The sequence below is a fragment of the Notolabrus celidotus genome, chromosome 1 (genome assembly GCF_009762535.1).
Source record: "Notolabrus celidotus isolate fNotCel1 chromosome 1, fNotCel1.pri, whole genome shotgun sequence".
Lineage (NCBI taxonomy): Eukaryota > Metazoa > Chordata > Actinopteri > Labriformes > Labridae > Notolabrus > Notolabrus celidotus.
In genome coordinates, this window is record NC_048272.1 from 16,096,354 (window position 1) to 16,115,234 (window position 18,881).

At 40.0% G+C, this 18,881-nt stretch overlaps 2 protein-coding genes across 2 annotated transcripts; both read right to left on the reverse strand.

Moving 5' to 3' along the window:
• Window positions 1-860: 860 nt before the first annotated feature.
• Window positions 861-3,788, reverse strand: manbal (mannosidase beta like). Its single transcript, XM_034690749.1, has 3 exons — window positions 3,624-3,788; window positions 2,202-2,385; window positions 861-1,136 (listed from the first exon to the last, which is right to left on the reverse strand). Exons 2-3 carry the CDS (start codon window positions 2,349-2,351, stop codon window positions 1,026-1,028), a joined length of 261 nt encoding a protein of 86 aa, XP_034546640.1. The 5' UTR covers window positions 2,352-2,385; window positions 3,624-3,788; the 3' UTR covers window positions 861-1,025.
• A 1,067-nt stretch (window positions 3,789-4,855) lies between these two features.
• LOC117816519 (nuclear factor of activated T-cells, cytoplasmic 2) lies at window positions 4,856-18,388 on the reverse strand. The gene is given in 24 exon segments (XM_034688825.1): window positions 4,856-5,278; window positions 7,607-7,709; window positions 7,712-7,795; window positions 7,797-7,834; window positions 7,837-7,934; window positions 7,936-8,024; window positions 8,026-8,237; window positions 9,495-9,626; window positions 9,748-9,824; window positions 9,901-9,955; window positions 11,993-12,037; window positions 12,040-12,132; window positions 12,861-12,942; window positions 12,944-13,034; window positions 13,565-13,611; window positions 13,613-13,663; window positions 13,665-13,754; window positions 13,756-13,770; window positions 14,279-14,450; window positions 14,613-14,952; window positions 14,955-15,236; window positions 15,239-15,296; window positions 15,298-15,596; window positions 18,032-18,388. Coding segments are annotated over 24 exon segments (2,724 nt in total). The 5' UTR covers window positions 18,156-18,388; the 3' UTR covers window positions 4,856-5,231.
• Between the last annotated feature and the right edge of the window lie 493 nt (window positions 18,389-18,881).

Consider the following 18,881-nt stretch of genomic DNA (forward strand, 5'->3'; position numbering starts at 1 on the left):
TTAATTGACCAGTTATCATAATTGAAGCACCAAGTAAGGCCAGTTTTAAAGGACTCTTAAAGCAACCCTTTAACATTAACCCCAACATTAATGAATTTCAGTGAACACTTCTGATTCATCTTAATTAGATGTGATGTTATTTAATGTTTATTGGTATGAATTCATGGAAACGTGTACTCTACATCCATTATTTGTAATCTTTGAAATGGTTCTGGTATTTTCTGGTTTTGTATTTCATGTATTCTTTGTATGTGATGTTTGTTTTATGTGGACCCCTGGAGGAGTAGCAGCTTCTTTAGTGGCAGCTAATGGGGATCCGAATAAAGGCATGTTTTTATACTTTGGTTGACTCCTTTTTGAGCATGTGGATTAATATTTTCAAACAAACATTTTAAAATGAGACTCAATACAATTGTTTTTTAACCAAACTGCCCTACTTTTTGTTGTGATTAATGCACTTCTTGGGATATGGATCGTATAACCATTACACACAGATCCCTGTAGTGGCTGATAATGTGTTTACAGAGAAGAAAAAATAATTTCAAACCACCCTGAAATAGGCTCTGCTTGTTCAATATAACTGAAGCTTTATAAGGATATCATGATGTATCCTGCCATAATAAATGGGGAAAAGGAAGGACAGGATATGATCTCATTCTGAATCATTCAGAACAAACAGGAATTTAGCAATGAATGAAAACCACCATCTGAATGATTACTCAATGTGATTATTTGTTTGTTTAAACCCAAATGCAATTCAATTTATTAAAAAAGAGAGTAAAAAATAAAATGTTTGTATAAACAATGGCCATGACAATTTCCTGTGTCATTCTGAAATGCCATGAATCAAATAACAATAATTCAACTTCTTTAAACCACTTAGTGTTTTATGTACCTTTAGTGGAAACTGTTTTGGAAAATACCAATGTTGACTCACAGATGACTACACAACCTTTCAGACAAGCAGGTAGCATCCACACACACACACACACACACACCCACATACACACTGCATTTAAGACATTCTATCGCTTCTTTTTGCTTTCTTTCTTTGGCTTCTGTCGAATCTGTGGCGCTGGTCCTTTAGGTTTCTTCATCTGTTCAGTGGTCTTGCCATCAGTAGACTCAGTTTCATCCTGTAAAGCAAAAACGGGATATTCAGTACCATGTCATTCCAAAACAAATCCCCCAAGTCCATTTAATTTCATAACTGGCTCTACAGATTAAACAAGTATTTTTTCAAGATGTGATTGGATACTTTGCTGCTTGATGCTCTCATATATGCATTATTTCCCAAGTAAAGATTGTCTTTTACAATCTACTTTACATGGAATAGGAGGATGGTAATAAGTGATAAAATGCAATATACACTGTTAAAAAAGCAATTTTTATCACTCCATGCAGAAAATACCTGTTCGTAAGCAGCTCAATAAAATCCCTGACTTTTAGAGCACAACAGAACACACTATCTTAAGAAAACCTATGCCCCAGCCAGGCAGTAAGATAGCAGATTTTCATAATGAATGAACTGGTGACATACTATAGAGAATAGCCAGTGCATCTGATGACAACGTCTAAAAATAGAATAATTAGACCCTGAATTTAATTTCTCCTGTCTATAAATAAGCTCTCCTGACAACTGTTAGTATGGAGATTGAGAGAGTAGCCCTTTGGTGGCTCCGTCTTCATGGACACTTAAAATAATTAAGAACTGTCCTCTTTAACTTGAGATGGTATGTTTCACTCTGAAAATAAATAGCCTAAAATAGGTCAGCAAGCCAACACACAAGTCTGCTGCTCTGGAATTATGTCATTGTCATTTATGGCATTCTAAGTATTTGTTGAAATACCTTTTTTTAACAGCTATTTCTATTAAGTCTTAAAATATCCAGCTGTATGACTTAATGTTACCATTGAGGACTTCATCAGAGGAAGGCCTAAATAGCTGACACACATGATTTCTGCTTGGGACCCCCTTGAAATTAGATGGTACATCTCAAGGGGTCTATCCTAATAAAAAAATTATAACATCGGCATAGTTTAATAACCCGATGAAAAAAAGGCTTTTTGTGTCACAATCAGCACTGTGTTAATCTATATTTTAACTATTTTATTTTCCATTTCTGTTGTAATATAATCATATTTTTAAACAACCTTTTTTAACTATTGGTGTGGGCATTCAGCTAAATTCCCCTCCTTACCTGTTCATGTCCCTTAGATGTGGGTAAGATGACAGCTAGGATGCAAATGAGCTGAAAGATTGCACCCAGAAACAGACCATAGCGCAGTAAGCTCTCTAGAAAGGTGGGCTCAGGGACCTCTGGTGGGGACAGGTCCAGTTCTGCAGACATTATGCTGCCGAGTGTCGTCTCCAACTTCAATATCCTGTCAGAATCAGAACCAGTTATTCTTTGTGTCAGGAAATTCAAATGGTGCCCTTGCTCTTGTGCAGAATATTAGTTGGAAAGTATTAGGTATGTGGAGGAAATATGTTAAATAAGTCAAGTACATATAAAATACAAATACACAAAACTACGGTGGCCATGAAGGACAAAACAAATTTACAAAAGATGAAACACTTTCACAAAGTTGGAGAAAAATTTACATTTTGGAAAACACATTTATATTTAAGAAAACAAATTTACAAAATCAAAAAGCACCTTTACAAGCGGCGAGACAATTTTACAAACAGCAGAACACTTTTACCATTCCTGAAACAAATTTACATAGTGAGGGGTCATTTAGTTTGGATGGAGAGAAACCAAACGGAACAACACTTGGTACTAGAACTCTGTTTGGTACCAGAACACTTCCGTGTTCGGTACATTCCCTTTCTGTTAAAAATAAAATGTAAATTTGTTTCAGGAATGGTAAAAGTGTTCCGTTGTTTGTAAAATTGTCTCACCGCTTGGAAATGTGTTTTTTTGATTTTGTAAATTTGTTTTCTTAAATTAAAATTTGTTTTGGTCTTGGTAAAAGTGTTTTGCTAATGTTATTTTGTTTAATAAAATGTAAAAATGTTTTCCAATATGTAAATTTTTCTCCAACTTTTTAAAAGTGTTTCATCTTTTTTAAATTTGTTTTGTCCTTCAGGGCCACTGTACAAAACACTAAGCACAGGTATAGAGGTCCAGGAGATATATGAACACAATTGGAAACTTCACAAGTACAAAATATGCACAAAAAAAGTGCAGAGTTCAGATTCACATTAAAACATTGCACAGTCGGATAAATGATACAGTTATAGCCCAGTTTAGTCTTAGTGGAACTGCACAGTTGCATATGCAAATAATAGGATCACTCTTTACAGAAAGATCAACATGTCTTTGACTCCAGAAAGATGGGTTTGGATATGTGAGAGATTTACTTTTAACAAACGACTAGCTCGGAGATGTGGATAAAATGCTGATATCTGCTTGCACTTTTAAAACAGTATACATTGATAACATGTACTGACAATTTTACGTTGTAGTTTTGTGCAGGACACACCAAGCTGGGACACATTTACAACACAGCTATTAAACATACATCGTATGCAAACACAGCTGAGTGGCTAGCTCTATTTTTCAATGCATCGACTTGAGCTGCGTATAAATACAATACAGTCTGAAAGAAAAGCTTACCAGTCAAAGAGAGCTCCACTCTTCTTTTCGCTACAGGATATTATTTTAAATTCAATGCACAAATGTATAGGTGAGCGAAGACACACTGTTATGGAAAAGCTTATTTAGCTTCAGAGGAGAGAGGAAAAAAAGTATATTGGCTAAGCGGAAATGGCGTCATAATACACATGTTTCACTTCCGGCTCGATGGAAGATTGGTTTGACAATGGCGCTCTCTAGTGTTTGTGTTGGAAGTGTTGCTAGCAGATGACTTTGCTGGACAGACAGCTGATGAAGGAATAGTTAACATTAAAGTAATGTCGTGTGTTTCATGAGTTTGATCAACGATTCAAAGGGTGGAGGCGAGTCTTCAAAGTGAGTACTTTATATTCAACTGATGAATGAGTGTGTCTTTGATTTTTTTCTTCATTTTGTAAACCCTGACTGATTAGGACAGGTGATAAACATCATTCATGGTCGACCACTTCAATATAAACTCAAATATCCTACTTGCACATCTTACAGATAGGGTTGCCAACTTTCTCACTACTAAATAAGGGACATGTGGACGGTGCAATGGTGGTTTGAGCATGATGTGTGAATTCAGCATATATTCATATTCTGATTCAACTGGAAATGCAGAAAGTTAGTATATTCCCTTTAACCCTTACTATTTCATTATGTAAACTCATATGAATTAACCTCAAAGAAACACAATTTGGCTCTTTATATAAAAAATAGACAAAAGAAAAAATGTAATGCAAAAGAGGAGTATGAATCACTAATTGCCATCAGAGAGAATATCCTCTGTGATTGGATGACAGGCGTCTTGATTGGCACATGATCTGCCACTGCCATTTTATCTGATCTAGGATCTGTAGAGTGCAGTCTGCTGTATTTACAACAGTTAATAGTCAATATACGGGAGAATTGAGGTCCCGTATGAAACAAACCAATTTAGCCCAATATACGGGATGTCCCGGCTAATACGGGACAGTTGGCAACCGTAGATGTGACCCTCACTGATTAGGACAGCTGATAAACACCATTCAGGGTCGACCCCTTCAATATAAACTCAATCCTACTTGCACCACTTACAGAGGATGATTATTTATTCATTGTAGAAGGGATACACTGGGTAAGGTGGATGAACTATGACTGAATAACAGGACAGGAATTATGTAGACTCAGTCAGGTGTGCACACAGATTCATATAAAAATGTTTATTTATTATAAAATATATTATAAATGCTTTCAATGAGCAATGGTACAAATATGTAAACATAGAGCAGTCATATAGCATAAAATAAAGGCAAAACAGATACAAGGTGTAAGCTGTGACAATAGTTTGTTTAGCTAAGTATACAGTGTATATAAAATAAGGCTTACAGTGCCCACCTGGTTTTAATGTACAATGTTATAGCTCAGTTTAAAACCTGAATATTGCAGAGTGAAGAGCTCCGCTAAATAGTATCAAAATCAATAATAAAACACAAATTCAACCTAAAATTAAGTCAACATAAACTTATAATGGACCTATTTTTATGTCATCCTGGAACAATTTCCCACAGTCTTGCTCATTGTTGTTAAAGACTTTCTGTCAGGCAGTGCAGTTGTAGACGTCCAGTATCAATCTCCGTTGTGTCCTTTCAAGTCTCTTCTTATGATATCATTTACTGAAAAATATAACAACAGGTGTGAGCAACTTTAGTGTCAATAAGTAATAAGTCAATGACAATTCACATTTCTGGCATTAAACATTGCTTTTCTATCTCATTTGTTTTCAACTGACCTGTTTGTTGGAGGGTCAGGAGACAACTCCGACTAGTTGTATTTCTAATAGTGGGAGTCTACAAAGTCAGTTTAAGCTGTGTGGGACATTTTTAACTTTAGTGAAGAATACGATATGGCAGAAAGTGAGGAGGGAGTGTGATAGTTATTTCTGAAAAGAGCTCACAGGGCATTCCCAAAATTGCTCTAATGTCACTCATGAATCTGTCCTAAGGAGACATGCAAACTCTTAAGTGATTATGTGACATGTTGCAATGACATTACCAACCTCTAGATGGCTGTATTTTATTCAACATAGATGTATGATGTGTATGTTTTCTGGGCTGATGTAATATCTCTTTCTCTGACAAAAACATGCTTGATGAACATCATTAGAAACATAAAAACATACTGCTTTTCAACTTATTTGCTATTTTCCATTGTTATATATTACTGCTTTTTTAAAGCACAGTTATGGTGTGTTTTAATCTCACCTTGTTTGGTTAAGCACTGACTTGTGATAGTAAAACAGATTGCTGTAGGAACCTAAACTTGCATTATTACTCCACTTTGTATCATTCTCTAGACCCAGGGACACGGCTGCTTTTTGTAAACCACAGGAGCGTTGAAACATATTTTCCGATACAGTACATTTCCTGCTTCTGTCTCTGATCTCAGAGGTGTTAGTAGAAACTTTACCCCAAAGATAACTCAGTCAGAATATATATCACTCTTTCACTTTAGGGTGATGTTGCTTTTTTTTTTTTTTTTTTTACTTCATCAGCTTAAATACATTCAGATTCTCAAGTCATTTGAACAGGATTTGATTTGAAAATATGGACCATGGTCAAAAAGCTTGTTAGTCCTTTGATACTTGCTTGCCTGTGTGCGTGGGAGTTTGACTGACAGAGATAGGAAGGTGGATAGACAAACCTAACAGAAAACCACAAGGCAGGATTTGCAAGCATACAGAGGCTGCATGCTAGTATGCATTTGCAGACTGGACCACAACACCCCATCCCCCAGTCTTCAATACGTCTTTTAAATTCAGTTTGTACAATTATTTGAACATTTTATGGTACTCCATTTTTTTATTGTTGTAGGAACAAAAACATCTGTAACAAATCAGCTGAACCTTCAAGTTTGCATAAAACTCCAAAAATGATACAGTTTTAAAGTGATTATCATTGCAAGAGAGAGAACACAATCTTTTGTTGAATCTGGCCTTTAAGGCATTCATGGTGTTGCACATGTTTGTGCACATGCTTCATGTCTTAAACCTTTTTGTTGAGAGGGTAGGATTCTTTTCATTTCACCCGAAAATTACAATTTTGCACTGAGATCTTGAAGAGGTTATTTTTTGCAGGATGACACTTTTGTTGTGTTTGATTGCAGAATGTGTAACATAGCTTGTCAGACCTTTAAAAAAAGTATTTGCATCGGTCTGCAAAGCAAAAGCACATTTGGTGCAAGTATTTTGATCAGGCTTGGTTTCTGGATTATATTGAAGCCATTGTAGACTGTTTTGTGGCCGCTGGCTGAAGCTATTTGCTTGATGCATTCCATTACTTTTTGCACCGGTTACAATTTACATTTTACATGCATAGATATTTGTTAGTAGTGCTTGGGTTTTTTCACTTCAATGATCCTTGGAGTGGACATGCTTATCTCTTTTGAAGACATTTACAAACAGAAATATTGAGACTGTAGTGACTATTTGACTTGGATGCAGTGGCGGTTCTGGGGAGGGGCCTACAGGGGCCAGTGCCCCTGTAAAACTGAACCTGGACCCCCCTGTGGCACCTCCTCCACACCTAAATAATATTATACAGTAATAAAAGCTTCGGTATTGCACCGATGTTACAGGCGGAACACATGCGTGTGGCACTTGGTTCCAGTCCTTTAGAGCGCTAAGGGATCATGTTGAGTGTAAACAGCCAAACAGCTGCTGTCAGACACAGTAGTATATATGTCTAGTAAATTGGGATTGCACTGATGTTTTGCCATTTTGTTCTCAGCCGGTCCTCACCCTTCTCAGTCTCTTTTGTCAGGGTTGAATGTGTCCCTCAACAACACCCTTGGCCCCAGCCTGTCCCACCCAGTAAATTGGTCTAGAACCGCCACTGCTTGGATGGATGAATGTGAGGGAGATCTTTTATGCTAAGAACCAACTAGCACTTATAATAAAGTATCCTGACCCCAGATAACCAAAACAGTTCGTCGTTAATACTCACCATCCTCCAGGCAAGCATAGCGGTTGATTTCTTGTTTGATGGTGACCCTCTCTGGAGCTTGTTCTTCATGGTTTCCTCTACTGGAGCTGATCTGGGTCAAAGTCAGGCCACCTGCTCCACTCTACCTCCAGCCTTCACTGGAGTCTGGCCTTGGATGTATCCTAAAGGTGGTGACTTCCCTAGTTGTAGCGCTGACCTGCACTAAACTCTGATGTCTAGACACTAAACTGCCTCGAATGGATCACCAACCAGAGGATGCTCTACCAATTGTCCCAAAGGAGCTCTGGCACCGACGCACTGGCTGGGAGTGGGAGATGAGTGGGGGCCATAGGGGAACCGCAGTGTTGTAACGCTGGTTTGCAGTGTGGTACACCATGGGGCTGTTGATCAGAGTGTTTGCTCTGGACTGGTAGTAGACCTGGATGGTCATCCAGTGGGTCAGGGATTAACACATGGGCTCTGGGGTCTACAGTGGTTAGATGGTACAGTGTTGGAGAAACATTCAAGGCTTGCAGATTGCTGTCCTGATCCAGGGGATGGTAGAGGGACTTCATTGACAGGCCGGAGAGGGACTGATTGTCAGAATAGTACGAATTCAGTGTGAAGTCATCAAGGGGTTCTGCTTTCACTGCTACAAGAGTAAAACAACACAAAGATTATTTCATGATGGAGGATGAGACAGATGAATGTAGGTGTATCATTAACTGTCAATAGAAACAAAGCTAAGAGCAAAGTGTGCTACACTGTAACATGTAGGACTTTGGGGTGCCTGTTTAGCTAAGTGGTTCAGTTGCACACCCCATGTGAAGAGGCTGTAGTCCTCAGGAGGGCGGGCCTGGTTCAGCTCTAACCTTTAGCCCCTTGTCACTCACCACTCTCTCTCCTGGTTTCGTGCTTTATCCACTGTCCCATCCTCTCTGAATGGTGGCATAAAATAGTTGGGGTGGGACACAACTCAGACACACCAGTGATTCGTCATTGTTAATGAAGCTCAGCCTAACGGGACTGAAGCAATCAACAACAAGAGTAATGTTTGTGAGAGCAGTGCAGCTCAACACACAACCAAGGATGCAGTGCTTTGGGCACAGCTTCATCTGGCCATTGGCGAGTGCAGTGTTGATTGAATTGATTAAAAGAATAGACACTAAGCCTTTTGCCTAGTAAAAAGATTGTTTACAGTAAGAACACTTAAAGTAATATTCTTACTGGCAACCAGATAAACTATAGGAATGTAAGGCTAAATGGGGAATATATTGGTCTATATCGCCCAGCCTTATGTATTGCATCATATCATGAATTACCTCTGTGTCCTACTCCTGATCAATAGAGTGTTGTCTTATGGGTATTTAAGCCATTTGGGTCATTACAGAAAATGATAAAAGCATTGTAATTATGTTTTTTCCTCGGACTGACCCAATTTATTTTACATAAAAGTCTGTTAATTCCCTGGAATACTAACCATATGAATCATTCTGAAAGAAAGTGTAAGTTTTATTTCAACTGTGAGAACTACATGTAGGTGGTGAGAGACTTGTGAAAACATAAAAGTTTTTCCCTTTTTTTTTTTTTTTTTACAGCTAGTGAAAGTAGTTCCCCTATGCAGCTACCGTTGACTGCTAACAGCTTCTGACTCATTTCTTGAAAACTGTGAAACATGAGGATCACGCACAGAAAGCTCTTGTAGCTAGTAGCTGCTTTCAGAGAATAGGATAGCGTTTTTATTTCCTGTACTCTTTGGATTTAAAGAAAAGATAAATGACTTTAAATCCATTTATACCACTAGCAACATGTAAACTGTTCAAATATTGTGTTTATGTTTATGTGTCTAGATCAACTGGCATTAATGTAACGTGGCTTTAAGTCTTAGCATATAAGCGTTGGTGTGTACCTATTAGAGGCGTGTAGATGAAGTGCTGGGGCTGACTGCGTTTCTTCTTCCCGTTGACGACATAGAAGTTGACTTTGGCCGGGTGGGGAATGGTCTGCTTTCGATACGGAGGAACCTCAACAAAAAGCATGTCTACACAGGGGTTGGGAAACATTAGAAACAGATCACGCCAAGACAAACATCATGTTGAAATAGAGACTAACTTGTTTGTTTCACATTGAAACACTTGCACTGACTTGATTATCTGTGATACTTATGTAGGATGTCTGATAAAAGTGTGGTTCTGGGTGGTTTTGCATTATGCTTTCAGTTTTGAGTAGTCGTGGATTTCTAACAGTGTCAGAAAAATGTACAAAAGTTGGTATTTATGTTATTTGTCAGTAAAGTAAGCTCAAGGTGAACTCACAGCTTGTGTTTGTCTCTGTCCACTGTGGCCTCCACCTCCCAGATCTGCTCTCCATCTAAATTCAGAGAAATGAAAGTGGACAATGCGTTTCAGAAGTTGGATTGCTGTCTTAAATTAAAGGCCAAGATTAATACCATCCTTATGTTGGTACAAAAAATAGATGAAGCTAGGAAAAGCAGCCAGTTAGCTTAGCTGATAAACTGGATCCACATTTTTGTGAATTTTGGCTGACGTTTCCAGTCTTTGTGCTAAGCTAAGCTGACAGGCTGCCTAATATTTGTATACAGATATGCAAATGGTCTTTAACTTGACTCAGCAAACTTTGGCGAGCAGCACAACACCTTTCTGACATGGGTGACCTGTAACTTACTAAAAGCATGCTGGATTGGAACCAGAAAGATGAACTTGTAAGCATTCTAACTGTCAATCATTTCAAAGCAACAAATGTAAGAACATGAACAGACCGTGGAAAAGAGCTTTCCCCTTTATTCTTTCAGAGGACAACTCCCACCTTCACTTTTTACCTGCTGTGACTGTTTTCTACCCACGCTTTGAAACAAGAAAAAAAAAAAAGCCAGTGTTCTGGGTCTGAATCTTTATCAGTCTGTCTAACCACATCCTGTTTCATGAAACCCACGCCAAGCAACAGAGCGGCCTTACATGCATTCAACTGTACCCTCCTGCTCTTCACTAAATAACCCAACAACAATGTTGTGGGCAGAAGGAGCAGCAACAGGTGAGAAATTTCCATGCATAAATAAACAAAAGTTGTCAGCGTCTGTTTAACAGTGAAGATTTAAAACTAATGTGTCTTTTAATCAAAGTGAAGAGTGTGGGCTGGAGGAAGATGTGCATCACTAAAGCTGCCTGGGCAATATGCAATAATGTGAATACAATTCAGAGCAGGTGGATACACAAGAGCAGGATATCTGTGGGCCACAGAAGTACTTATGATCTACAATGTATGAGTCTATTTTAAACACAGAACTCAATATATAAACACAACAACCACACGTCAACAATACACACACACGCAGTGCAATGTCTTGTTAATTGAATAGTTTCACATATCTGCCTTCCTGTTAAGAGTTCAGTGAAACACTGATACTAATCTCATGTTTGTACATCCCTTTTTATGGTTGGCCTAGCTTAGCATAAAAATGGGAAATTAGGGGAAACAGTTAGCATGGCCTTGTCAAAAGGTAACAAATCCAGTTTACATCACATCTATTAAAAAAAATCACACCTTAGACCCCAAATTCTCTCTTTTATAGTTTGTTTTTTACGATGTGTGAGATTTTCACACGCAAGTATAGCAGATTTTGTTAGCTATTGGACAAATCTGGCAAGCAATGTTTGTTCCACCAATTTGTGAAGCTTCCATCACTGTGGTAGGAAGTCAGTGTGTGCTGCTGACCGACAGCAGCAGAGAGAGATGGACTATCAAGATGTGAGAGCTGCTGATGAAGATGCCTTAATCTGGGGATCTTCACATTTTTTCACATATCAATCTGTTGGTAGTCACAGAAAACTAGCATGAATTTGAATGTAGCATTTCTCAGGACTCCATCTAACACCCCCCCCCTCCCCTCGGAGCTCCTCCAATACGACGCCCCTGCTCACATGCTCAAGCGCCGCTGCTTCGCGACCATATGATCATGGCTGACCAAAAACGGCCTTGCACTACATCAACCTCATGTCTCAAACATGAAATGTACTAGCAGGAAGTGGGCAGAACGGCAGGATGGGATTTGATTGGTTTCATGTTATGGCTTATTATTGGTTGGGTGTTTTCCGGCTTGTAGATAGCTCCACTCTTTTTTAAGAATACATTATGTATGATTGCCATCGGGACATAAAGATAATTTTAACCAGTATAACAAAAGTGTATCTAAATCTGAGTACCAACCTCAGCTTTAAATAACTAACGACTGTATTTTACCTCATGGCTAGATAGCTCAGTCGATCCATTTTTATATTATCAAACATGTATTTTCTGTATCGATTAAGTTCAGCTCTTACTTGATTACGCTAGCTAGCTAGTAGCAGAATGTCACGTGACAAGAGAAAATGACCTGATCAACGTCCTCACCTTGAGTCTTCTCAGAGAATATCACTTTGGAGTCTGCTGTAAATTCTGCCCAGTAAGGACCATTTGTTGACCACCCAGGACAGAGCACCGGTCCAGGTCCTGCCTCTCGACTGCAGGGAGCTCCTGAGCTGAGCGCTGAGCTGAGAAAACAAGGAGACACAATTGTTTGAAACACCATATGGAGGTACGGACATTAGCACATTTTTAGTGGTTAATCAATCACAATTGATACAACGTTGACTTCCTGGTGAACATTCGCATTAAAGCCAGTTGCTGAATGCATGACAAAAGTGCACACCATGAATAATCAATATTTATATGGTCCTACTTGAATAAATATAATCAAATCAGAAAATAAACCTGTGATGCTGGTGAATTCAAGGTCTCATTGGTGGAAGAAACATACTTCTATACATGCTTTTAAGTGTCTCATCTCGCTTTATCCCTCTTTCCAACCCCAACCCGGTCAAGGCAGATGTCTGTCTAACATGAGTCTGGTTCTGCTTGAGGTTTTTGCCTTTTAAAGGATGTTTTATCTTGCAGCAAAGTGCTCATGGTGGATTAAAGATCAGACCGAGTTCTGTTTGTTGGATGGGACTGGATCTTACCCTGTCTTGATGTTGGGTCTTGTTAAAAATGTAACATCGAGTACGGTCTAGACCTTCTATGTTTGTTAAAGCGTCTGAGATAACGTTTGTTGTGATTTGGTGCTATACAAATAAAGATGATTATTTGATTGATAAGCTCCAGGAAAATAACTGCAGCCAGAATATAGATAAATGATGATAGACTAAAAGAAATTGAATACCTGTTATGATCCAGGGAAAGGGAACAAAAAGCAGATAATGAGGATTTAAAACACTCCTACAGCATTCAATAGGATCAGATGCGACTTGAAGGGAGACGAGCTGGCCTCCGGGTTGAGGAACGTGGACACGAAACACCAACCGCCACACGTGTGTTTTTCCGACCAATGTCCGTCTCGCCATTCCTCAGCTCAATGTCAGCATTTCTCAGCTTCAGAATTCCTACACAGTCGATCCTGAAATTATAAAAAAAAAAATAATAGAGGAGATTAAGATCGTTCTGAAAATAGGCCAAAGTGGTTTGCTTGGAAAATGTCCCCATGTTTTTCTGCTTTCTCTTCTCACAAGGTCTGTGGTTTTTTTCAGTTTGTCAGTTGTTGACGTTGTTTTGTGAGGTTTACTGTAAGCTGTGACCTTTTTACAGAAATCTACTTTCTTGCTACCAGTCCTGTTAAGCAGAAAGTGAATCTGACGTATGATGACTCACAACAATCCGTAGGTGTTTCTTGTAAAAATGTTGGCATGCTGAAAGTGGTACATTTTTCGTTTACAGCAAAAGGAACTAAGACGAGAAACCTTGAAGCAAAGAAGAAGAAGAATTATTAAGATCAGGGAAGAAAAAGGAACAAGCGAAGATGTTTATACCTTTAAAATCGAAAATCAAAGTAGTACAAAAGGTCTTGATGAGTCAGTACGCACAAGAATACCTCGTAGCATATCTGAAATGATTTTGTTTAAATCTCTTCACACCCTTTTTTATACTCACATCACTCTCATGTGATTCTTTGGTTCCAGAGGTATCTCCAACACTTTTGGTCCCACTTATTATCCTCTCCATGCTGGGTGTGGTGACTGTCTTCCCTGTGAATGCGGTGGACCTGGTAGAAGGCGTGAGGCTTCAGCAGTCTCTCGTCGGCTGTCCCAATGAAGACCTGCAGCGCCAGTGGAGCTGTGCCCTTGATATCCGCGAAGCTGTTAATGGAAGCAAAGGCGATTAAAGCATGCTTCACACCGAATTAAACTAACTATAATACTATTAATGGCTGCAGAGAACACATTTACAACAGCAAGTTAAATCTATTTTCATGTGGGGGCAATTTCACAGTGCGCTATCTAACTAGTAGCATGAACAGTGCTTTGCATAGTCAATTCGTGCAGCAAAGGGCAGAACAACTTACGGTTACAGTTTATTGTTAACTCTACAAGAGCAGCAAATTATGTAAACCCATGTACCAATGCCAAATGTGTCCAAAGAAATGTCCCTGTGTTGTGGGAGTTGTGACAGACGCTCTGTCATCATTTGCATTACTGTCTGCTTTACATAAACACCACATAATCCAGGAGATGCTATCATGTATTTACTCTCCCGCTACTTCATTTTATCTTCTAAAAATTAGCATTGACACACATGTAAAGTGAGAGTCACACACCGTAGCAACACCACACCCATGTACACGCAAAAGTGAAATTACAATGGCACCTGGATTTCTGGATGCCCTCCATTTGGGGTCTTGACAGCTCCGCGGCTTCCCTCTGTCTCATAGTGAGCTCTGTGGTAAGATTTGGGATGTTGTTGAATGAGGAGCTCGTACTGAGTGGACTGACTGAGCAAAGGCCACTCTAAAGACGGAAGAGGAGCCATAGGGAGACCACTGTGGGGGAAAAAAGGCATAGTTATCATAGTTTCATGTCATTGTCGTGAATAAAGGGTGTGCTTAGTAGTGGGAATAATTAAATGGACATAATCCTAAAGCTGTATTGCATGTAATACCGCCTACACCTAGAAAACACCAGTAATAAGACAAGTAGCACACCTGTATGCTCCGTGGTGGACTGGATGAGGAGTGGGCCACACAGCAGGAATCACATAGAAGGGTTCAGACTTGACTTCTGGAGCTCCTGCCCGACCTCCCCTTTCCTGCTCAAAGGCCCACTCAAACCCCTCTCCATACACACAGTCCTGTCTCTGGGTCTGTGCATATGTGTCTCTCACCCCTGCAGAGGTCATCGCTCTGGGTTGACTGGAGCTGAGGCTGCTCAGCATCTCCTCCAAGCCAGGAGTCAAGGTCTGAGTTGGAGGCTGGAACTCAGCTTGGGCCTGGTACTGGTGGAGGTAGTAGGAGCCCTGTTGTTCATGGGGCGAGGGGATGGGCTGGGACTCCGGGAGCGCTGCTTGACAGGAGTGCCCCCTTGACAGGAGCTGACGAGGCCATAAGAGCGTTTTCCGTGTGGTGAGGCAGAGCGGGATCGCTGGTGGGGGAGCGGTGAGGCAGTGTGTTGATGCTGGGGCAGAAGATAGGTCTCGTCTGTGATGCTATTTCGAGGCGAAGCTCCAGGAGAGGAGTGGGCAGAGGAGGTGTTGATACCCTGGAGGACTGGACAGAGGTCTAAAGCAGATAATGTCATGCCACCACCACTGCCACCATTAGAAGGGGAGAACAGGGTGAAGCCCAAGGAGAGTACGCTTCTACGGGCCAACCTGTGGAGGAGTTACTGCTTTGCAGGACTCACACAATCCCTGTAGGCTCCTAGAGATTTGGTGCCAGGGCTTGGCTCCAGGGGCTGAGAGCTCAGGGAGTCCCCTGATGGAGTGATCTCAATCCTGGGGCTGGGAGCAGGAATGGTCCCGGTCTTGATGTCAGCCCTAGAGAGTCCAGCCCACCCCTGACAGGTGCTTGTGGTGGAGTTGTGAGAGGAGGGGTCCTGACTGGGGGCTGGTTGGTTGGAGGTGGAGATGAAGGGGGTGTGATGGTTGACCACCAGCAGGGGAGGCTGCTGGTCATTCTGGAGGAGAACACCTGTGTATCTGTTGAAAACAAGGCAGTAGATTACTTTGTGACACCTGTGTCTAGAAACCTGACTTTCTTTCTACCAAAATTTACCCGAGATAACTGGAAAGATCCTTTAAATTTAGTTAAACAACATGTTAAAAGCTCTGCATGTGATCATTGATTTTCTCTGTTATTGTTTTGCAATAAGGTGTTCAATTACCTGCTTACAATTCTTTAAAGTAACACATCTTTGCCATCAAAAGTGGGCAAAGTGCAGAAGACCTCTTCAATCTGTACGTCTTTACATTGGACCAACCAGGGATCAATCAATCAATCAAACCAAATACACATTCATAGTAAATGTTATCTCAAGACATTTCTCAAAAGAAGATTGATTGATTCAGGGCTTGCAAAAACTGTCTTATCTATGGAACCGGTTGAGGAAAACTACTGCGAGTAGTCCCCTGTACCTGTACACATTTTCCTGTCAGCTAACAGTGTTAACTCTAGTTTCAATCTACTTTAACATATAATTAGCTTGTTTTTTAAATAATAGACCCATGTAGTCAAGCAGCAACCTCCGGTTTCAAACGATGAAGCCCATGCGGAAGTGCTATCAATTGCAATACATCAAAAATCCCCTTGAGGCTGGCTGCAGAAACACCGGAAACCACATAGACATGAATGGGAAAAGACGATCTCTGCAGCATTAATAACATGTTTACAGCCTGGTTAAAAAAACAGCTAGGCCCTACAAGCTAATCTCTCTATCCGCACACACTGTACGGGGGGTGAATTTTTTCTAACGTGACGGTTTCAGAAGATATTAAGATTACGAGTTTTGCCCAAATAAGGACATGACTGATGGACACCCGGTCGGGGAACACATAGCTATGGCTAGGAGGCTCACACTACGTCACACTCTGCCTGGTTGAATTCCGCATTTCCAATATGGGTGCTGCTGTCAATTGCTTCAAAACAGCTCTCAGGAACAGATGGGTGACGTCACGGATACTATGTCCATATTTTATATAGTCTATGCATGAAGTGCAGAAAGATAGCAAAGCAGGGTATACACTGGTGCTGACACCTGTGATTAACAAGTTGCTACCACATCAACTAGAGGGTAACACTCCACCTGCTGTCCAATACTTTACTTCTTACTGCAAAGGAAAAAAAACAGGATGTCAACAGCCATTTGTCACTCTCAGGGCTGTTAAAGCAGTAATTTGCAAACCAATGTGTGATATGGCAGGGATACAAACACTTTTTATGAATGGCGTTTGGCCATTTCTGCCTTTATATTTACTGATTCATTACACACAAATGTATGTATCTTAAACTTTAACTGACAGAAATTAGATGTCTCCTGCTTTACTTTCTCTGCATTATTAGTGATTAAGTCTTACAGTTTTTAAATCAGACCAGTGTAAGTAATTAACAGGACCAATAAATGATGTGATTTATTGAGATAACTTGGGCAAGAAAATAAAGTCTTTCAGGTACAAATCCTCAAACCACAAGAGCTACTTTGTTCCTAGGGCCCTACTGACCAATATTTGTACAACACATCAGTCAACCTGATTTATGTCTTTTCGTGTCTCCACACACAATGTAACAGCGCAGCCCTCATGGGAGCAGTGAGTGAGGCTCTTTGATGCATTTGCATGGCTGCACACCGCAAAGTTATGTTGGGTAACACGCTACACATCGAGCACAAAGCGCGACATCAAGGCGCCCTTTTTTATTTTTTATTTCTGTACATTGAATAATTATTTTCACTTTATACCTAAAACACATGCAGTCTTGTTCAATATTTTTGCACATTTTAATCACAGTACTTTGCTCTTTTCTTACAAAAACATATTTAAAATATTTGAGATCTGTCATATTTTTTTTCTTTCTCTTTTTATACTGGTGACAATATCTTGTTGCTAAAAGGTAGTAAAACTGTTTTGATTCTGATCTATGTAAATTATCTTATTTCCCATGTGTTGCAATCAGTTATAAGATGTGAACACAAAAAACTTTCCCTCTTCAGCAGATGAAAGTGAAAACTGCCTCCTGGTGACAAGCTCTGTTCACAGTGGTCATCTTTCTTTACAGTAAAAATCACACATTGAAGTCAATAAAAACAAGGTTTTAAGGGAAAATGGGTTTTCTAATACTGACAGCACAGCCCTGTGTTTCTGTGTTTAATGTGTGGTACAGAATTAAGGCTCCGGTTGCTTTCCATTTGACTTTATGACACTGAAGAGAGGAGGATTACTGTGGAACATCAGTACCTGACAGCTAAGTGCTCCCTGATAGAAATCCCAAAGCCACTTAAATGCTGTCTTATACAACACACCACAAGGCCAATACTCTTTTTTTTTCAACCTTAATTATAGGCTTAAATTTACCAGGGAGAGAGCTTAATGTTATGTAAATGGTGTCATTTGAGATAACTGCTGTATACACACCAGTGTCACTGCCAGGAAAGTCCTCTCCAGCTGCGTTATACAGAAACAGGTCTGTAAAGTCCAGCTCCTCCTGACTGATGTCCTGACCCAGACCTTCGGTTAGACCCAGACTTCCAGAAGCCATTTCCAGTTTTTATCACCTCAAAAGTTCATACAAAAGTATCAAAAATGTTCAGAAACTTTCAAGATCTCTAATTTAGTTGAGGCGTGTACATAGAGTAAAATAAAACAAAAAGTGAAATTATCAAGTTCGTTTTTTCTTTCTCTGTTTAAAACATCGGCAGCTGCTCAAATACGACATCTAACAGCACGACATGAAAAATGAGCGGCGACAGACGCTTCCTGTCACTGCTGCTCACCACGAGCACACAGGAGGTGCGGCCCAGCCTCTGTGTGTGTGTGTGTGTTTCTGTGTTTCTCTCTCTCTGTGTGTGTGCGTGCGTGTGTGTGTGTGTGTGTGTGTGTGTGTGTGTGTGTGTGTGTTTGTGTGTGTGTGTGCCTGTGTGTGTCTGTGTGCGTGTGTGTCTGTGTCTGTGTGTTTGCGTGTTTGGAGGCTGTGTGGAGATGAACTACACTCACATCACGCAAACACATAAGCCCCATTTCCTTCTGTTGAGTAACAGTAGATAATATCTGCAATAAGATAAATACAAAAAGGCTAGCAGGATCTAAAGCAGTGATCTCTGTGAGTGCCTCACAGATGAACAGAGACAGAAAACAACAATGGTAAAATTATAAAAGGCATGATTATAAATAAAATACTTCATACTTCATACTTGAAAAAAAATCAATACTGTAAAATTAATAAAATAAATAAGAGTGGAAAGAATAGTTAGAAAATAAGGTAGTG

Bases quoted from the DNA above. Each gene is read 5' to 3' on its own strand.
- manbal (XM_034690749.1), bottom strand. From the start codon at position 2,351: ATGTCTGCAGAACTGGACCTGTCCCCACCAGAGGTCCCTGAGCCCACC. The intron at 1,137-2,201 runs GTAAGGAGGGGA...TTTGCTTTACAG, and splicing joins CATCTAAGGGACATGAACAG to GATGAAACTGAGTCTACTGA.